The sequence below is a fragment of the Bombina bombina genome, chromosome 1 (assembly GCF_027579735.1).
Source record: "Bombina bombina isolate aBomBom1 chromosome 1, aBomBom1.pri, whole genome shotgun sequence".
NCBI classification, from domain to species: domain Eukaryota; kingdom Metazoa; phylum Chordata; class Amphibia; order Anura; family Bombinatoridae; genus Bombina; species Bombina bombina.
Genome location: NC_069499.1, coordinates 544,334,103 through 544,355,613, shown reverse-complemented (window position 1 = coordinate 544,355,613; position 21,511 = coordinate 544,334,103). Strand labels below are relative to the sequence as shown.

Below are 21,511 nucleotides of genomic sequence, written 5' to 3'. Positions count from 1 at the left end.
TAAGAACAATATAAAATACTTGCTTAGAGTATCAGAAATTATCTCACCATTTATATGTCGACTGTATAAACTGGTGAGTAAACAGGACCTTTATAGGGGTTAGTCTCCAATCAAATGGCTGTGTTTGGGCGCCAGAAATTCCTCATTCTGAGGACCGCCCCTGTGCTAGTGCTTTATGGGTATGGGCAAACTTAGAATTGGTGTGGGCAACCTTTAATTAACTAAGGACTAAGGATTTTTGCCTGTCCTCTGTCCTGTTGTTTGTTTCTCTGGAAAGCATAAAGGTCAGTAGGCTACTGCTACTTCTCTTTCCTTTTGGTTGAGAAGTATATTTCGTTTTGCTTATGAGACTACTGGTCAGAAGTCTGCTGAGAGAATTATGGCTCATTCCACAAGGGCTGTCTCCTCTTCTTGGGCTTTCAAAATTGAAGCTTCTGTGGAACAGATTTGCAAGACTGCAACTTGGTCCTCTCTGCATATTTTTTCCAAATGTAACAAATTTGATGTTTTTGCCCCGGTTGAGGCTTCTTTTGGGAGAAAGGTTCTTCAAGCGGTGGTGCCTTCTGTATAGGTCTGCCTGTCTTGTTATCCCTCCCTAATCATCTGTGTCCTCTAGCTTGGGTATTGGTTCCCACTAGTAATTGATGATGTCGTGGACTCTCCATATCTTAGGAAAGAAAACAAAATTTATGCTTACCTGATAAATTTATTTCCGGATATGGAGAGTCCACGACCCCGCCCTTTATTTAAGAAGGTTTATTTTTTACTAAACCTCAGGCACATCTATACCTTTGTGTTATTTATTTTTCCATTTTCCTTTTGGTCGAATGACTGGGGATTGTGGGTAGGAAGCGACACTTAACAGCTCTGCTGTTCTGCTCTTTGCCTCCTCCTGCTGGCCAGGAGAGATATTCCCACTAGTAATTGATGATGTCGTGGACTCTCTATATCCGGAAATAAATACATTTGTCAGGTAAGCATTTTTTTTCATAAGGTGGTGAGAGTCCAAAAGCCATTATTCCTGGGATTCAACTACTGACCACTAGGAGGAGGCAAATATTCTCAACATACCAAGAGCATTTAATACTTCCCACCTCTCTGATATTCCAGTCTTATCTTTGACTCTGCAAGGAGAAAGTGAAGAATTGAGGTGCTCAAGATTCTCCGTGAACAAGTGCTCCCTTTCATATGTAAGACCCATTTTCCCCCCCAGTAACCCTGAATTTTTTAGAGGGGTTATTAAAGTACTTAAGCAGTGAATGTAATTCTCCTACTGGAGTTTATTACTATCCTGACACAGGTATTGCAGGGACATGTCCCTTAACCTTCACTGTGTTTTTTGTTTGTTTGTTTTTTGCAGGCTTTGTTGAAGAGTAAATTTAAAGAGAGTTCTATTCTCCTTAGTCAAGAGCCTCTTTCCTAGGAGTCATTATATACTCTTTGACCTTGCATCTTTCTTTAATGGATCAATGCTGATTCGAACTACAGTCAGTATCCCTTTCATATGTACGCGTTTAGCCTCTTGAGGCTGCTTTTCACAGGAAAGTCCTTCAAGCTGCTTAGTCTGGTCATAAGGTGCGTGACTTTACTTTTTGTCCTGCCTGTTTACTTTTGGACTGCACAGCTTGGGTATTAGACCCCAGGAGTTATAACTCATGGACTCTCACCGCCTTATAAAAGAAAACAAAATGTATGTGTCTGTTCTAATTTGCACCTAATTTTCCCTGGTTTGTCCTTTTCTACCTTTCTATTTCTCCTTTCTTGGCTTTGCATTAGACTGGAATATCAGAGAGGCAGGAAGGATTTAAAGCTTTTACTATGTTGAGAATATTTGCCTTCTCCTAGTGGTCAAGAGTGAAATCCCAGGAGTAATGGCTTGTGGACTCTCACCACCATGAAATAATTTATAAGGCAAGCATAATTATTATTTTTTGGGTGGGGGTGGGTGACCAGGCAGCAGACCTGTTAGGTTGCAATACTGGAAGCTGAACAAAAGATAAATACATTCCACAGTGTATCTAAAGCTATATGTACAATCCTTTATTGATCTACACTTGAACAGTGGTGCAGGTCTCAATGGGGAAATCAGCTTTTTATTCTCAAGAGGTTTCCCAAAGGAACAGCTCCCAACACTGCTTCAGGCCTGACACTGAGAAACAGGAAGTGTATATGGTATAGAATGTATAAAACAGGGGAAAGGTACTATTGGAAAATACTCACAGGGAGTTCAGGTGTCCAAAAGCCAAATAAATATATACAGAAGAAAATAAAGTGTAGCATAAGCTCCAATTAAAACACAATAAATTACATTTCAGTGACCAGTTTGACTTTCTCAAGGGCAAATATCGATTTCCAGCAATATATACAGTGGGGCAAAAAAGTATTTAGTCAGCCACCAATTGTGCAAGTTCTCCTACTTAAGAAGATGAGAGGGGCCTGTAATTTTCATCATAGGTATACCTCAACTATGAGAGGCAAAATGTGGAAACAAATCCAGACAATCACATTGTCTGATTTGGAAAGAATTTATTTGCATATTATGGTGGAAAATAAGTATTTGGTCACCTACAAACAAGCAGACCTGTATCATCTTCTTTAAGAGGCTCCTCGGTCCTCCACTCATTACCTGTATTAATGGCACCTGTTTGAACTTGTTATCAGTATAAAAGACACCTGTCCACAACCTCAGTCACACTCCAAACTCCACTATGGTGAAGAGCAAAGAGCTGTCGAAGGACACCAGAAACAAAATTGTAGACCTGCACCAGGCTGGGAAGACTGAATATGCAATAGGCAAGCAGCTTGGTGTGAAGAAATCAACTGTGGAAGCAATAATTAGAAAATGGAAGACATACAAGACCACTGATAATCTCCCTCGATCTGGGGCTCCACGCAAGATCTCACCCCATGGGGTCAAAATGATCACAAGAACGGTGAGCAAACATCCCAGAACCACACAGAGGGACCTAGTGAATGGCCTGCAGAGAGCTGGGACCAACGTAACAAAGGCTACCATCCATAACACACTACGTCGACAGGGACTCAGATCCTGCAGTGCCAGACGTGTCCCCCTGCTTAAGCCAGTACATGTCCGGGTCCATCTGAAGTATGCTAGAGATCATTTGGATGATCCAGAAGCGGATTGGGAGAATGTTATATGGTCAGATGAAACCAAAGTAGAACTGTTTGGTAGAAACACAACTCGTCGTGTTTGGAGGAGAGAGAATGCTGAGTTGCAACCAAAGAACACCATACCTACTGTGAAGAATGGGGGTGGCAACATCATGCTTTGGGGCTGTTTCTCTGCAAAGGGAACAGGATGACTGATCCGTGTACATGAAAGAATGAATGGGGCCATGTATCGTGAGATTTTGAGTGCAAACCTCCTTCCATCAGCAAGGGCATTGAAGATGAAACGTGGCTGGGTCTTTCAGCATGACAATGATCCCAAACACACCGCCCGGGCAACGGAGTGGCTTCGTAAGAAGCATTTCAAGGTCCTGGAGTGGCCTAGCCAGTCTCCAGATCTCAACCCCATAGAAAACCTTTGGACGGAGTTGAAAGTCCGTGTTGCCCAGCGACAGCCCCAAAACATCACTGCTCTAGAGGAGATCTGCATGCAGGAATGGGCCAACATACCAGCAACAGTGTGTGACAACCTTGTGAAGACTTACAAAAAAGTTTGACCTCTGTCATTGCCAACAAAGTATATATAACAAAGTATTGAGCTGAACTTTTGATTCCAGATAAGTGTAGTTTCTGGTTGTTTGAGAGTTACTATTAAAAATAGGCCTAACTAGGTTCTATAACCCATACTATACTATAAACACTTTATTTACTTGATGTTAATATTTAAAAACAGTAAATAAAAACAAATTATTAATTAATATTAATGCTGCCTTCGTTCAGTCCCGGGCACCCAGTGGCAGCGTGACGTCTAATTCTCAGACTGCCTTGTGCTCACAACTTTCAAGAGCAGTTATTTAGGGTCTGGTGGCATTAAAAGGGCTTGATTTCATCTTTGAGGGCCCATTATAGAGAAAAGAAGCTGCAGAGCAAAGTTAGTGTTAATTTTAAAAGTTTCTTCATTTTTCTTTTTTCTGGTAGCTTGAGTTCTGGTAATCTGAGAGTTTACTGTATGTGTGTGTGTATATATATATATATATATATATATATATATATATATATATATATATATATATATATATGCCATAGTAAATTAAGCACTCACAGGACTTGAATCAACTGTGTAGACAATCCTTTATTGTAACGTTTCGGGAGTCTAAACATTTCTTCTTCAGAAAAAACCTAAAGGGACGTTGAAGTCCTGAAACATTACAATAAAGGATTATCTAAACAGTTGATTCAAGTCCAGTGAGTGCTTAAAGGAATACTAAACCCAGTTTTTTTATCTTACATGATTCAGATAGTGTGTGCAATTTTAAACAACTTTCTAATTTACTCCTATTATCAAATTTTCTTTGTTCTTTTGCTATCTTTATTTGAAAAAGCAAGAATCTAAGCTTAGGAGCCAGCCCATTTTTGGTTCAGCACCTGGGTAGCGCTTGCTGATTGGTAGTTACATTTAAAAACTATAATGCCCTCTATTTTGAGGGCATTTGGGGCACTTTTAGAAAATTAACCAGAGATCGGATCTCTGGTTAATTTTCTGAGTGCTAATTGCTACCACAAGTTTGCGGTAACAATAACCAGCCACTTGTCAGTTTGCAGGCGCACGATAATTTAGTGTTCCACTCGTAATCTTGTCCTAACGATATTATCCAAGAGGCACGTTAATTATGAGGTTTTGGATGCCTCTGAAAGCGAAGGAAGCGGCCGCTCATGGTGTTCGACTCTTTTCAGCGCCGATATTCTGTTTGTGAAATTGCAGATCTTTGTGTGTTGCACTTTCACAAGAATTAATCCGGCTCTGAAAAGAGTCGAACACCCCGAGTTGCCGCCTTATTCCGCATTCGGAGGAATTCAAAGCCTCCAAATGCACATGCCTCTTATCAAGTTTAAGGTGTACGAAACCTGTACAATTGTATCAAATTTAGAATATTTAAAATGGAATATCGTTTAATAATCATGGCAGCATTTTATCTGAAACTCTTTAAAATGTTTATAGCTTTGATTGATAGATACGTGTAAGCTTATGTTATGTTCTAATTTTCACGTAACAGAGAGTTCATTTGGAAGCCAGCTCGTTCAGTTTTATTGTCGTTACCTCTTCTCTGTTTGACCTTTTGGTCAATCTCATAGCAGAATTACTAGTGTAAATGGACAAATTACTATGGAATCTCATTTTAACTAGAGTTGTCATACCTCCCATACCAAGCAGGGTCACTCTTGTACCCTGGTGAGGAAATATGACCCAGGGGAGGATCTCAAATGGTATAGAATATTAAATTAAATGAACAATAGGTTATTTTACACCTCCTCTGTCTGGCTGAAGCCACTCTTGGGCTCAAAATTCTAGCGGAAATGACAATTGCTGGAGGATAATTGAAAATCTAGGGCCACTCTTGGACCCTCTGATAGGATTTACGTATTATTCAGCTTAAGAATTATAGTAAATAGGATAAAGCAGTATAGTGAAACTCTTAGAACATTTAGGCAATTGGAGGAGGTTATAAGGAACCATAGCAAGCTAGTCCCTTGTTAAATGTATATGGCACAGGAAGCTTTCGAACCTTGCAATATGTTCTCAAAAGGACCTTTGTGATATTGAAAGGTTCTATATACATGAACAGATGTTTTTATATATGAGTCTAGTAGAGACTACTTATATCCCCTCATTCTATTATATTATAATTATCGACTAAATGAACTTAGTGCCCATTAAAGACCAAACCAAATGTCACTTATGTTATGTAGTTAGTCCTGAGTATCATAAGACAAATTTAGTATCATATAGTCTTGTACATTTGGTTAGGGGCTTAAACTGCTAGGTAACATGTTCTATAATCACATAGCACTGAAATGTGAAGTCATCACTCATATTTTACAATTCTGGTAATGGTAGCTTATTTGTAGTTAAGTTTTATATTATTAAATATTAATGTTAAATCTATCCAATGTGGGACGTATGTTGAACTTGAAAGTTACAAGGTGGGGGGGAATTAGCAAACATATAAGAAAGACTCCAACTGTTATAGAGCTCTAGAAATAGTTGAAAGTGCAGGAATTAGAGATCTCCACAACATAGTTATCAACAGCAGATCAAGTTAAACAACGTAATATACAATCCACTCTAGTGTCAGACCATGTGGCATGTAAATCATGGGGTCATGTTTCTCACAGAGACAAAAATATGTCACAAAACCAGACTGATCGATTGAGTACATAATTTGACTATGATTATCGGTAGGAAATAGTTGACTCTTGGTCTTGCGGGTAAAGTCTGTTATTATTTCTCTACAAGTATAGGTGCTATGACCTGAAGTCCAGCTGTAGAGAAGAAATTACATAAATCTAAGCAATCAGCCCATACCCAAGGAAAATGCATCAGGATTAAATAATACAGTTTCTGTAATTCCTATCTGCTTGTAAGGCATTGGACCCAAACCAAGTTCACATGCACCCGGTACTCCAGAGATGAAGTGCTTGCAGCTCAACGTAAATGATATCTTAGGTAGCCAGTCTGTCATGGATCTAGGATAGTGTTGGAAAGGTCTCTGTGATGGAAGATTTAGTGTGTTTGTGTTCCGCTCATCACACTTACCCCAGTCGCCACTCAAGAGACCGGCCGCATCTGTTCAGGTTTTGACTAGGGGCAAGTGCGTATTTGTTTTGCTTCCATTTGTACCGGGGTCAGGTCATCTGCAGGATCTCTGAAACTGAGCTTCTGTATGATCTGGGTGTCACTTGCCTTCCTCATGCTTGCCTCGATGGTCTCCCCAGTCAGTTTTTGTAGATAGTTTACCTCCCTGATAGGGCTTAGTATATTCAGCTGCTTCGTAGTGTGCTGATCAAAGCATCTGTTCATTTGATGTCCAAATTCAGCTAGCAAAGTAAGTATTGTCATGTAGCTGTCTTCCTCCGTGTTCGAGTGAGTATTTGAAAAGCTTCACTCTTGTAAATTGCACTGATGAAAATTGTGCCGGTAACCCCCGACACAAGGGGGGGGGGGGGGGGCGCTGAAGGCCTGCACACTTATGCTCTATTGGAAGTCCCAACGACCCAGATTTCATAGTGAGAAGGACCCACTTAAAATACCACTTGGCTCAGGATATCTTACAGAATCAATCTAAGTGGGTCTCATTGGAAAATTTGGCTAGAGATAGCTGTAAAATGGCAAATTAACTATCCCGGTTTACTCTGCATTCAATTTTGCTGCCGACCATAGTAGCCACCAGGACACCCCCCCCCCCCCTTTTTAAATTGAATTTCAAAGATGGTTGTCTCTCATGACTGCAGTTCAGTACTTTCCAAAGCCTTAGCTTAGCTTCTTTGGAGAAAGTTTCTCTTTGGAGAACCTCAGTGGCACGTTATGGCCACAAACTCTTAATTTAATATGAAAAACATTTTACTATCAGTGCCACATTCAGAATTTGCAATATTTTTCCATCTAATGGTGAGAAGTTTATTATGGCCTTAGCAGAGAATTAGATTTAGACAATGTTGACAGGTGACCATGTTTCTACTAACAATCATCTAGGTGAGTTGCAGAATTTCTTTATGTCCTTTGAAGAATTTCCTTGTTTGATGTTCATCAGGAAACAGTGGTATTGTAATTTTATAAGTTTATTTAATGTTGTCTCTGTTTTAAAAATTGAAAAAGACATTTGTCTTATTATGTAATGGAATGCTTCCAACTAAATATATTGGGGTGGTAAGGAGTGTGTTTAGCATCTATCAAGCACAGGACAAACCTTTTCCTCAAGTACACTCGGTCTCCAACCTGTAGAAACTAAAGTCTTAACACTTGTAACAGGGCAGTTTGGTATATTTGCATGTTGTCTGTGGTGTTTATCTGTCTTTACCTGCCTAGGTACTACCCTAGTATTTTTTATTAGTGAATTAGCTTACACTTTGAGTTAAAAACATTATATTATATTTTATAAATAGTAATAATAAATGCAAGCTATTTAACATTTTATCATTTATATATTATCATATTTGCAGCTGAAAAGCAAAACAAAAGAAAAAGAATTCACAGACCAATCAGCAATTGAAGAATTTGTTAGGCATGCACTGGCATTTTGTGAGAGCCTCTATGACCCATATCGAAACTGGAGACAAATTGTTGCAGGGTATGTTGCATATTGAATGTAAGACGTGATGTGATTTTACATTTTGTGGAACAGATTCTAAACTGAATAGACCAATCATTTGCTTAGTTGCATTCTAGAGAATATGTTAAAGGGATATAGAATAACAGGATAACACATGTGTTGTTGATAGCATGTTTCTTTGTTTTGAACTTTATTGACCACAATTTTAATTTATCTAACATAAAAAATGCTGAACTGCATATCCTTGTTTCTGTACATAATCTGTGAAACACTAGACTTCATTATTGTTAAGGTGGGTACATGAGCATTAGACAAATATGTGAAATATGAATATCACTTTTGGTCATCACAGAAACAAATATAACAGAAAAAAACACTATACTATATATGGCTATGTTATAGCACCTACAGAATAATGGTTATTTCTTTCATGTAATTGGCAAGAGTCCATGAGCTAGTGACGTATGGGATATACAATCCTACCAGGAGGGGCAAAGTTTCCCAAACCTCAAAATGCCTATTAATACACCCCTCACTACACCCACAATTCAGTTTTACAAACTTTGCCTCCTATGGAGGTGGTGAAGTAAGTTTGTGCTAAGATTTCTACGTTGATATGCGCTTCTCAGCATTTTGAAGCCCGGTTCCTCTCAGAGTACAGTGAATGTCAGAGGGATGTAAAGGGAGTATCACCTATTGAATGCAATCGTTTTCCTCACGGGAAATCTATTTCATAAGTTCTCTGTTATCAGTCGTAGAGATTCATCTCCTACCTCCCTTTTCAGATCGACGATATACTCTCATATTCCATTACCTCTACTGATAACCGTTTCAGTACTGGTTTGGCTATCTGCTATATGTGGATGGGTCCATAGAAAACAAAAAGAAAATGATCCGGTAAGAGTCCCAAGATGCCATAAAACGTAATTTTTATTTTCAATAATTAAAATCCAACATACAGGAATAAGACCAGCAGACAGGTCTTACGCGTTTCGGCTGTATGCCGTATTCATAGACCTATATGTGGATGGGTGTCTTTTGGTAAGTATGTTTTTATTACTTTAGCCACCCTCAGCTATGGTTTGGCACTTTATGCATTAATATAAAGTTCTAAATATATGTATTGTACTTATATTTGCCATGATTCAGGTTTATGTATTTCCTTTTGCAGACTGTCCGTTTTATATTTGGGGAAAAACATATTTAGGAAATATTTTTCTTACCTGGGGTCTAGTCTTTTTACAAATTGACTGTTTTTTTTCTTTCAATTTCGCAGGCAAAAATAGGCCCGCGAGGGCACAAAATGCCAAAGTTTATTGCGTCATTCTTGGCTCGAGAATTTGTTGGCGCAAAGGTACATCTGTTGATGCAAATTAGTCATTTCTGGCGTCTTAGTTGACGCTGAGTTTCTTACACAAGGTTGCGTCGTTAATAACGCAAGTGTGTCATTTCCGAAAGTTGTTAGCGCCAAAATATTTTCAGTTACGTTGTGCGTCATACTTGGCGCCAAATAATTTCATTATTTAAAACCCCATTCTTATATGCCTCTTGCCTTTTTTCTATGTCAGAGGGCTATGCTGTTTGCATTTTTTTCCCATTCCTGAAACTGTCATATAAGGAAATGGATAATTTTGCTTTATATGTTGTTTTTTCTCTTACATTTTGCAAGATGTCTCAATCTGATCCTGTCTCAGAAATCACTGTTGGAACCCTGCTGCCTGATAACAGTTCTACCAAAGCTAAGTGCATTTGTTGTAAACTTGTGGAGATTATATCTCCAGCTGTGGTCTGTAATAGTTGTCATGATAAACTTTTACATGCAGATAATGTGTCCATCAGCAATAGTACATTGCCTGTTGCTGTTCCTTCAACATCTAATGTACAAGATATACCTGTGAATTTAAAAGATTTTATTTCTGATTCTATTCAGAAGGCTCTGTCTGCCATTCCGCCTTCTAATAAATGTAAAAGGTTTTTTAAAACTTCTCATTAAGTTTATGAATTTTCAAATGACCAACAACATACTGAATTATCCTCCTCTGATAAGGATCTATCTGATTCAGAAGATCCTTCCTCAGATATTGACACTGACAAATCTACTTATTTATTTAAAATAGAGTAAATTCGTTCTTTGTTAAAAGAAGTGTTGATTACATTGGATATTGAGGAAACCTCATGATATTAAAACTAGTACACGTAGCCCTCAGTTTACGCCGGGTTAGGTTCCAGAAGGAATGGTTGTAAATCAAAACCGTTGTAAATTGAAACCCAGTTTATAATGTAAGTCAAAGGGAAGTGAGGGAGATAGGTTCCAGGCCCCTCTCAAAATTGTTATAAGTAACACCTAATACATTATTTTTAAAGCTTTGAAATGAAGACTTTAAATATTAAACAGCATTATAAACCTAATAAAATAATCACACAACACAGACTTAATTTGCATTTTTCTGCAAACAGTTCTTTCTATGCATTCCAAACATAGAAACATAGATATTGACGGCAGATAAGAGCCATAGGCCCAGCAAGTCTGCCCGACCTTACCTAACAGTATAAACTTATCTAGTTCGTAGGATAGCCCTATGCTTGTCCCATGCATTTTTAAAGTCCCCCACAGTGTTTGTTGCTACTACCTCTTGAGGAAGTTTATTCCATAAATCAATCACTCTTTCTGTAAAGAAGTGCTTCCTCAAATTACTCCTGAATCTACTACCCTTTAGCTTGAGCTCATGACCCCTTGTTCTTGAATTTTCCATTTTATGTAAAATACCCACAGCCTCAGTTTTACTAAACCCTTTAATGTACTTGAAAGTTGCTATCATATCACCTCTTTCCCTTCTCTCCTCTAAGCTATACATATTTAGGTCATTGAGCCTATCCTGGTAAGTTTTATTTTTTAGACCATGTACCATTTTGGTAGCCCTCCTTTGCACAGATTCAAGTTTGTTAATATCCTTCTGAAGATATGGTCTCCAGAAATGCACACAATACTCAAGATGAGGCCTAACTAATGATCTATAAAGTGGCATAAGAACCTTACTATTTCTGCTGCAAATACCTCTACCAATACATCCAAGCATTCTGCTAGCCTTACTCGCTGCATTACTACATTGTTTACTAAGTTTTAAATCATCTGAAATAATAATTCCCAAGTCCTGTTCCTCGTCTGTAACAGTCAGTAAAGTGTCATTGAGTCTGTAATTAACATTTGGATTTTTCTTCCCTAAATGCATTATTTTACACTTTGCTGTGTTAAACTTTAGATCCCAGTCGTTTGTCCAATCCTCCAATTTTTGTATATCACTTCTCATTTTGTCTACCCCCCCTGGAACATCCACTCTGTTGCAAATTTTTGTATCATCTGCAAAGAGACATACTTTCCCCTGTAGCCCTTTGCTGATATCGCAGATAAATATGTTAAACAAAACAGGCCCCAGAACTGACCCCTGAGGAACACCACTAGTAACAGCCCCCTCTGCTGAATGAACTCCATTTACTAAGACACTTTGTTTTCTGTCCTTAAGCCAGCATTCCACCCAGTTCACAATTTTTGAATCTAGACCAAGGAGATATAGTTTGTGAATAAGTTTATTGTGTGGGACGGTGTCAAATGCTTTGCTGAAATCTAGATATGCTACATCAACTGCTCCTCCCTTGTCTAATACTTTTGTTACATAATCAAATAAGTCAATTAGATTAGTCTGACATGATCTCCCTGAAGTAAAACCATGCTGATTTTGGTCCTCTAAATTGTTTGTCTTTATGTAAGTCATAATTCTTTCTTTTAAGAGGCTTTCCATTAATTTCCCTACTACTGAAGTTAAACTAACTGGCCTGTAGTTGCCAGATTCTTCTCTACTGCCCTTTTTATGAAGGGGTATTACATTTGCTATTCTCCAATCATCTGGGACAGCTCCTGTTAATAGAAACTGGACTGATTTATAGACAGGAAGATCTTGTTCCTTTGAAATCTGCTCGATAGCTCAGATCTGGATAAACTGATTCATTTCAGCTTGTTTGGCTTTGCTGCAACACAAGCGGACAGCTCCACCTACTGGTTATTTTAATAAATGCACTGCTTCTCAATCCTTTTCAATAGCAGTCACATGACTGTAAAAAAAAGGTTGTTATTCTGAAACGGTGTAAATTGAACCGTTGTAAAGCGAGGGCCACCTGTATATGTTTAAATTCTGTTTATAAACCTCTTGTGGTTACTCCAGAAGTTTTTCCAGTTCCTGATGCTATTTCTGATATGATTTCTAAGGAATGGAATAGGCCTGGTACATCTTTTATTCCTTCTTCATGAGATATCTTGGTTTAAAAATTGTATCCTTTGCCAGCAGTTAGATTGGAGTTTTGGGAAAAGATCCCCAAAGTTGATTGGGCTATCTCTACTCTTGCTAAACGTACTACTATTCCTATGGAAGATAGTACTTCTTTTAAAGATCCTTTAGATAGGAAACTTGAATCTTATCTAAGGAAAGCCTATTTATATTCTGGTCATCTCAGGCCTGCAATTTCTTTGGCTGATTTTGCAGCTGCATCAACTTTTTGGTTGGAACATTTAGCGCAACAAGAATTGAATTCTGATTTGTCTAGCGTTGTTCGCTTGCTTCAACATGTTAATCATTTTATTTGTGATGCCATTTTTGATATCATCAAAATTGATGTTAAATCTATGTCTTTAGCTATTTTAGCTAGAAGAGCTTTGTGGCTTAAATCTTGGAATGCTGACATGACTTCTAAGTCTAGATTGCTATCACTTTCTTTCCAAGTAATAAGTTATTTGGTTCTCAGTTGGGTTCAATTATTTCAACTGTCACTGGGGGGAAGGGAGATTTTTTTTGTCTCAGGATAAGAGAACTAAGGGTAAATCTAAAGCTTCTAACCGCTTTTGTTCCTTAAATTAAGGAACAGAAACCTAATTCTTACCCCAAGGAATCTGTTTTCAATTGGAAACCTTCTTTAAATTGGAATAAATCCAAGCCATTTAAGAATCCAAAGCCAGCCCCAAGTCGGCATGAAGCTGCGGCCCTCATTCCAGCTCAACTGGTTGGGGGCAGATTAAGATTTTTTCAGGATGTTTGGACAAATTCTTTCAGAAATCAATGGATTCTGAGAATTGTCTCTCAGGGGTATCGAATAGAATTCAGAGTAAGACCTCCTGCAAGAAGATTCTCTCACGCATCCCAGCAAATCCAGTAAAGGCTCAGGCTTTCCTGAAGTGTGTTTCAGACCTAGAGCTTTCAGGGGTATTCATGCCAGTTCCATTTCACGAACAGGGTCTGGGGTTTTATTCAAATCTATTCATTGTCCTAAAGAAAGGAAATTTATTCAGACCAGTTCTGGATCTAAAAATTTTGAATCGTTATGTAAGAGTACCAACTTTCAAGATGGTGACTATAAGGACTATTTTGCCTTTTGTTCAGCAAGGGCATTATATGTCTACAATAGAGTTACAGGAAGCTTATCTTCATTTTCGAATTCATCCAGAGTCTGGATGAATTCGAAAATGAAGATAAGCATCCTGTAAGTCTATTGTAGACATATAATGCCCTTGCTGAACAAAAGGCAAAATAGTCCTTATAGTCACCATCTTGAAAGTTGGTTTGTGTGAGATTCTGCAGAATGTAAAGACTGAGTTAGTACCAAGATATCGTCCAAATAAGGAAACACAGCAATACCCTGTTCTCTGATTACAGACAGTAGGGCACCGAGAACATTCGAAAAGATTCTTGGAGCTGTCGCTAAGCCAAACGGAAGAGCGACAAATTGGTAATGATTGTCTAGAAAAGAGAATTTCAGAAACTGATACCATTATCAGTTTCTGAGATTCTCTTTTCTAGACAATCATTAACAATTTGTCGCTCTTCCGTTTGGCCTAGCGACAGCTCCAAGAATCTTTTCGAATGTTCTCGGTGCCCTACTGTCTGTAATCAGAGAACAGGGTATTGCTGTGTTTCCTTATTTGGACGATATCTTGGTACTAACTCAGTCTTTACATTCTGCAGAATCTCACACAAATCAACTAGTGTTGTTTCTTCGAAGACATGGTTGGAGGATCAATTTACCAAAAAGTTCTTTGATTCCTCAGACAAGGGTCACCTTTTTAGGTTTCCAGATTGATTCAGTGCCCATGACTCTGTCTCTAACAGACAAGAGACGTTTAAAATTGGTTTCAGACTGTCGGAACCTTCAGTCTCAGTCATTCCCTTCACTAGCTATGTGCATGGAAGTTTTAGGTCTCATGACTGCAGCATCGGACGTGATCCCCTTTGCTCGTTTTCATATGAGACCTCTCCAGCTTTGTATGCTGAACCAATGGTGCAGGGATTATACAAGGATATCACAATTAAGATCCTTAAATCCCAATGTTCAACTATCTCTGACTTGGTGGTTAGATCACCATTGTATAGTTCTAAGGGCCTCTTTTGTTCGTCCAACTTAGACTGTGATCACATCAGATGCAAGTCTTTCAGGTTGGGGAGCTGTTTAGGGATCTCTGACAGCACAAGGGGTTTGGAAATCTCAAGAGGCGAGATTACCAATCAATATTTTGGATTTTCAGGGCTCTTCAGATTTGGCCTCTGGTGAAAAGAGAACCATTCATTTATTTTCAGACAGACAATATCACTACTGTGGCATATGTCAATCATCAGGGTGGGACTCACTGTCCCCAAGCTATGTATCCCGGATACTTGCTTGGGCAGAATCCAGCTCCTGTCTAATCTCTGCGGTTCATATCCCAGGTATAGACAATTGGGAAGCGGATTATCTCAGCCGTCAGACTTTACATCCAGGGGAGTGGTCCCTCCATCCAGATGTGTTTTCTCAGGTTGTTCAGATGTGGGGTCTTCCAGAAATAGATCTGATGGCTTCTCATCTAAACAAGAAACTTCCCAGGTACCTTTCCAGGTCCAGGGATCCTCAGGTGGAAGCAGTGGATGCGTTGACACTTCCTTGGTGTTATCAACTGCTTATATTTTCCCGCCTCTAGTTCTTCTTCCAAGCGTTATCTCCAAGATCATCATGGAGCCATCGCGTTGCTGGTGGCTCCAGCATGGCCTCAAAGGTTCTGGTATGCGGATCTTATTCGGATGTCCAGTTGCCAACCTTGGCCACTTCCATTAAGACCGGACCTTCTGTCTCAAGGTCCGTTTTTCCATCAGGATCTCAAATCATTAAATTTAAAGGTATGGAAATTGAACGCCTAGTGCTTAGTTATAGAGGTTTCTCTGACTCGGTGATTAATACTATGTTACAGGCTTGTAAATCTGTTTCTAGAAAGATTTATTATCGAGTTTGGAAGACTTATATTTCATGGTGTTCTTCTCATAAATTCTCTTGCCATTCTTTTAGAATTCCTAGAATTTTACAGTTTCTTCAGGATGATTTGGATAAGGGTTTGTCTGTAAGTTCCTTGAAATGACAAATCTCTGCTCTTTCTGTTTTATTTCACAGAAAGATTTCTAAGCTACCTGACATTCACTGTTTTGTTCAGGCTTTGGTTCGTACCTATGCATTCTTTAGACATTAAAATACTTTCTTGGAAAGTGTTGTTTCTTTTGGCTATCTCTTCTGCTAGAAGAGTTTCTGAATAATCTGCACTCTTGTGAATATTCTTTTCTGATTTTTCATCAGGATAAGGCAGTTTTCCGGACTTCATTTAAATTCTTACCTAAGGTTGTGAATTCTAACAACATTAATAGAGAAATTGTTTTCCCTTCCTTGTGTCCTAATCCTAGGAATTCTTTGGAGAGATCTTTACATTCTTTGGATGTGGTGAGAACTCTGAAATATTATGTTAAAGCTACTAAAGATTTCAGGAAGACTTCTAGTCTATTTGTTATCTTTTCTGGTTCTAGGAAAGGTCAGAAGGCTTCTGCCGTTTCCTTGGCATCGTGGTTAAAGCTTTTGATTCTTCAAACTTATTTGGAGCCCCGCCTCAGAGAATTGCAGCTCATTCTACTAGATCAATCTCCACTTTTGTGGGTTTTTATGAATGAAGCTTCAGTTGATCAGATTTGCAAAGCAGCAACTTGGTCTTCTTTGCATACATTTACTAAATTCTACCGTTTTGATGTATTTGCTTCTTTGCAAGAAGTTTTTCAGGCAGCTGTTTCAGTTTGATTCTTCTGCTTATGATTTAAGTTTTTCTTTTCATTTATGAGAATAAACTTATATTTTGGGTTGTGGATTAATTTTTTTTTTCTGCAAAAAATGGCTGTTATTATTTTATCCCTCCCTCTCTAGGGACTCTTGTGTGGAGTTCCACATCTTGGGTATTTCTATCCCATACATCACTAGCTCATGTACTCTTGCCAATTACATGAAAGAAAACATAATTTATGTAAGAACTTGCCTGATAAATTCATTTCTTTCATATTGGCAAGAGTCCATGAGACCCACCCTTTTTATGGTGGTTATGATTTTTTTGTATAAAGCACAATTATTTCCAAATTCCTTTGATTCTTTTTACTCCTTTCTTTTTCACCCCACTACTTGGCTATTGGTTAAACTGAATTGTGGGCGTGGTGAGGGGTGTATTTATAGGCATTTTGAGGTTTGGGAAACTTTGCCCCTCCTGGTAGGATTGTATATCCCATACGTCACTAGCTCATGGACTCTAAAAATATGAAAGAAATTAATTTATCAGGTAAGTTCTTACATAAATTATGTTTTTTCTTGGTAATTAGTGGTGTACAAAAAAAAAATGACAAGTACAATGTATAACAGTGTTTTAGTGTTTTTTACAATAGCCTATTTTATTTTGTAGTTCATGTGTCCCTTTACAATAAAAATGTCTTCGTTACATTAGTCATTATTGGCTGAGATATACAGCTCTTACAATTGTATTAATTCTCCGTTTTGTCGATAGCAACTATTATTCATAAACTGTTCATAATTGTAGTGCACCTTTTTAAATACAATTATATAGCAAGTAAATAAAAAAATTTGTTTAGTGAGAAAACTTTTGCTCTCTGATTCTTTAAAAGCACATCAACACTCGGAATCCAGTATTTCAGGAAATTCACCTGGTTTTTAAGATATATACTTTACGTATTGTAACATGGCAAAAAGTACTTATTCTGGAACTTAATATATATGATCTTGTTTATAACATCCTCAATGATCCTTTGGACTGTTCATGAAGACCACTTTCAACATTAGTCTTGTTTTTCATTAGTGACTTAAGTAAGCATATATACCTGTCTTAAAATATTCTATCTAAAAAAATGTTTAAAACGTTTACTTGATTCTCGCTTGATTCTTTTATGACTCTATTAAGTGCATTAAAATGTTTTACTTTCTGTAAAACGCTCTTTTCTTCTGTTAAGTGTGATCAGTCCACGGGTCATCATTACTTCTGGGATATTACTCCTCCCCAACAGGAAGTGCAAGAGGATTCACCCAGCAGAGCTGCATATAGCTCCTCCCCTCTACGTCACTCCCAGTCATTCTCTTGCACCCAACAACTAGATAGGATGTGTGAGAGGACTATGGTGATTATACTTAGTTTTATATCTTCAATCAAAAGTTTGTTATTTTAAAATAGCACCGGAGTGTGTTATTATCTCTCTGGCAGAGTTTGAAGAAGAATCTACCAGAGTTTTTGTTATGATTTTAGCCGGAGTAGTTAAGATCATATTGTTGTTTCTCGGCCATCTGAGGAGAGGTAAACTTCAGATCAGGGGACAGCGGGCAGATGAATCTGCATAGAGGTATGTAGCAGTTTTTATTTTCTGACAATGGAATTGATGAGAAAATCCTGCCATACCGATATAATGTCATGTATGTATACTTTACACTTCAGTATTCTGGGGAATGGTACTTCACTAGAATTACACTGTAAGAAATACATAAAGCTGTTTAATAACTAGAGATTATGTTTAACGTTTTTGCTGGAATGTAAAATCGTTTTCATTTGCTGAGGTACTGAGTGAATAAATGTTTGGGCACTATTTTTCCACTTGGCAGTTGCTTAATCTGTTTTCTGACAGTTTCTGTTCTCCCTCACTGCTGTGTGTGAGGGGGAGGGGCCGTTTTTTTGGCGCTTTTACTACGCATCAAATATTTCAGTCGGCAACTCATTGTATTCCCTGCATGATCCGGTTCATCTCTACAGAGCTCAGGGGTCTTCAAAACTTATTTTGAGGGAGGTAATTTCTCTCAGCAGAGCTGTGAGAATTATAGTTTGACTGAGATAAAAAACGTTTATTCTGTAATTTGTTTCCTGCTTTCAGAATTTGTTATCTTTGCTAATGGGATTAAACCTTTGCTAAAGTTGTGTTGTTTACTAGGATTGAGGCTATAACTGTTTCAATTTATTAATTTTCAACTGTCATAGATCTTCTGTGCTTCTTAAAGGCACAGTACGTTTTAATATTATTCTAATTGAATTGTATTTCCAAGTTGCAAGTTTATTTGCTAGTGTGTTAAACATGTCTGATTCAGAGGATGATACCTGTGTCATTTGTTGCAATGCCAAAGTGGAGCCCAATAGAAATTTATGTACTAACTGTATTGATGCTACTTTAAATAAAAGTCAATCTGAACAAATTGAACAAATTTCACCAAACAACGAGGGGAGAGTTATGCCGACTAACTCGCCTCACGTGTCAGTACCTACATCTCCCGCTCAGAGGGAGGTGCGTGATATTGTAGCGCCGAGTACATCTGGGCGGCCATTACAAATCACATTACAGGATATGGCTACTGTTATGACTGAGGTTTTGGCTAAATTACCAGAACTAAGAGGTAAGCGTGATCACTCTGGGGTGAGAACAGAGTGCGCTGATAATATTAGGGCCATGTCAGACACTGCGTCACAGGTGGCAGAACATGAGGACGGAGAACTTCATTCTGTGGGTGACGGTTCTGATCCAAACAAACTGGATTCAGATATTTCAAATTTTAAATTTAAACTGGAAAACCTCCGTGTATTACTAGGGGAGGTGTTAGCGGCTCTGAATGATTGTAACACAGTTGCAATACCAGAGAAAATGTGTAGGTTGGATAAATATTTTGCGGTACCGACGAGTACTGAGGTTTTTCCTATACCTAAGAGACTTACTGAAATTGTTACTAAGGAGTGGGATAGACCCGGTGTGCCGTTCTCACCCCCTCCGATATTTAGAAAAATGTTTCCAATAGACGCCACCACAAGGGACTTATGGCAAACGGTCCCTAAGGTGGAGGGAGCAGTTTCTACCTTAGCTAAGCGTACCACTATCCCGGTGGAGGATAGCTGTGCTTTTTCAGATCCAATGGATAAAAAGTTAGAGGGTTACCTTAAGAAAATGTTTGTTCAACAAGGTTTTATATTGCAACCCCTTGCATGCATTGCGCCGATCACGGCTGCAGCGGCATTCTGGATTGATTCTCTGGAAGAGAACATTGGTTCAGCTACTCTGGACGACATTACGGACAGGCTTAGAGTCCTTAAACTAGCTAATTCATTCATTTCGGAGGACGTAGTACATCTTACTAAACTTACGGCGAAGAATTCAGGATTCGCCATTCAGGCACGCAGGGCGCTGTGGCTAAAATCCTGGTCAGCTGATGTTACTTCTAAGTCTAAATTGCTTAATATACCTTTCAAAGGGCAGACCTTATTCGGGCCCGGGTTGAAAGAGATTATCGCTGACATTACAGGAGGTAAAGGCCATGCCCTGCCTCAGGACAAAACCAAAGTCAAGACTAGACAGTCTAATTTTCGTTCCTTTCGTAATTTCAAAGCAGGAGCAGCATCAACTTCCTCTGCACCAAAACAGGAAGGAGATGTTGCTCGCTACAGACAAGGCTGGAAACCTAACCAGTCCTGGAACAAGGGCAAGCAGGCTAGGAAACCTGCTGCTGCCCCTAAAACAGCATGAATTGAGGGCCCCCGATCCGGGATCGGATCTAGTGGGGGGCAGACTTTCTCTCTTCGCCCAGGCTTGGGCAAGAGATGTTCAGGATCCCTGGGCGCTAGAGATAATATCTCAGGGATACCTTCTGGACTTCAAATACTCTCCTCCAAGAGAGAGATTTCATCTGTCAAGATTGTCAACAATCCAGACAAAGAAAGAGGCGTTTCTACGCTGCGTACAAGAGCTCTTGTTAATGGGAGTAATCCATCCAGTTCCACGATCGGAACAGGGACAGGGGTTTTACTCAAATCTGTTTGTGGTTCCCAAAAAAGAGGTAACTTTCAGACCAATCCTGGACTTAAAGATCCTAAACAAATTCCTAAGAGTTCCATCGTTCAAGATGGAGACTATTCGGACAATTTTACCTATGATCCAAGAGGGTCAGTACATGACCACTGTAGATTTAAAAGATGCTTACCTTCACATACCGATTCACAAAGATCATTATCGGTACCTAAGGTTTGCCTTCCTAGACAGGCATTACCAGTTTGTGGCCCTTCCATTCGGATTGGCTACAGCTCCAAGAATCTTCACAAAGGTTCTGGGTGCTCTTCTGGCGGTACTAAGACCGCGGGGAATCTCGGTAGCTCCATACCTAGACGACATTCTGATACAAGCTTCAAGCTTTCAAACTGCCAAGTCTCATACAGAGTTAGTGCTGGCATTTCTAAGGTCACATGGATGGAAGGGGAACGAAAAGAAAAGTTCACTCGTTCCACTCACAAGAGTTCCCTTCCTGGGGACTCTTATAGATTCTGTAGAAATGAAGATTTACCTGACAGAGGACAGGCTAACAAGACTTCAAAGTGCTTGCCGCACCCTTCATTCCATTCAACACCCGTCAGTGGCTCAATGCATGGAGGTAATCGGCTTAATGGTAGCGGCAATGGACATAGTACCCTTTGCACGCTTACACCTCAGACCACTGCAACTGTGCATGCTAAGTCAGTGGAATGGGGATTACTCAGACTTATCCCCTTCTCTGAATCTGGATCAAGAGACCAGAAATTCTCTTCTATGGTGGCTTTCTCGGCCACATTTGTCCAGGGGGATGCCATTCAGCAGACCAGACTGGACAATTGTAACAACAGACGCCAGCCTTCTAGGTTGGGGTGCCGTCTGGAATTCTCTGAAGGCTCAGGGACAATGGAGTCAGGAGGAGAGTCTCCTGCCAATAAACATTCTGGAATTGAGAGCAGTTCTCAATGCCCTCCTGGCTTGGCCCCAGTTGACAACTCGGGGGTTCATCAGGTTTCAGTCGGACAACATCACGACTGTAGCTTACATCAACCATCAGGGAGGGACAAGAAGCTCCCTAGCTATGATGGAAGTATCAAAGATAATTCGCTGGGCAGAGTCTCACTC

General features: G+C 39.1%; 1 protein-coding gene across 6 annotated transcripts in view; it reads left to right on the top strand.

Moving 5' to 3' along the window:
- The window catches only part of NBEAL1 (neurobeachin like 1), a 759,124-nt gene that overhangs the window by 162,351 nt on the left and 575,262 nt on the right, over positions 1-21,511 (top strand). For all 6 annotated transcript variants that reach the window (XM_053698681.1, XM_053698678.1, XM_053698680.1 and 3 more), the window contains exon 6: positions 8,128-8,255. In XM_053698681.1, the coding sequence (XP_053554656.1) occupies positions 8,128-8,255 (128 nt within the window). The remainder of the gene's footprint in view (positions 1-8,127; positions 8,256-21,511) is intronic.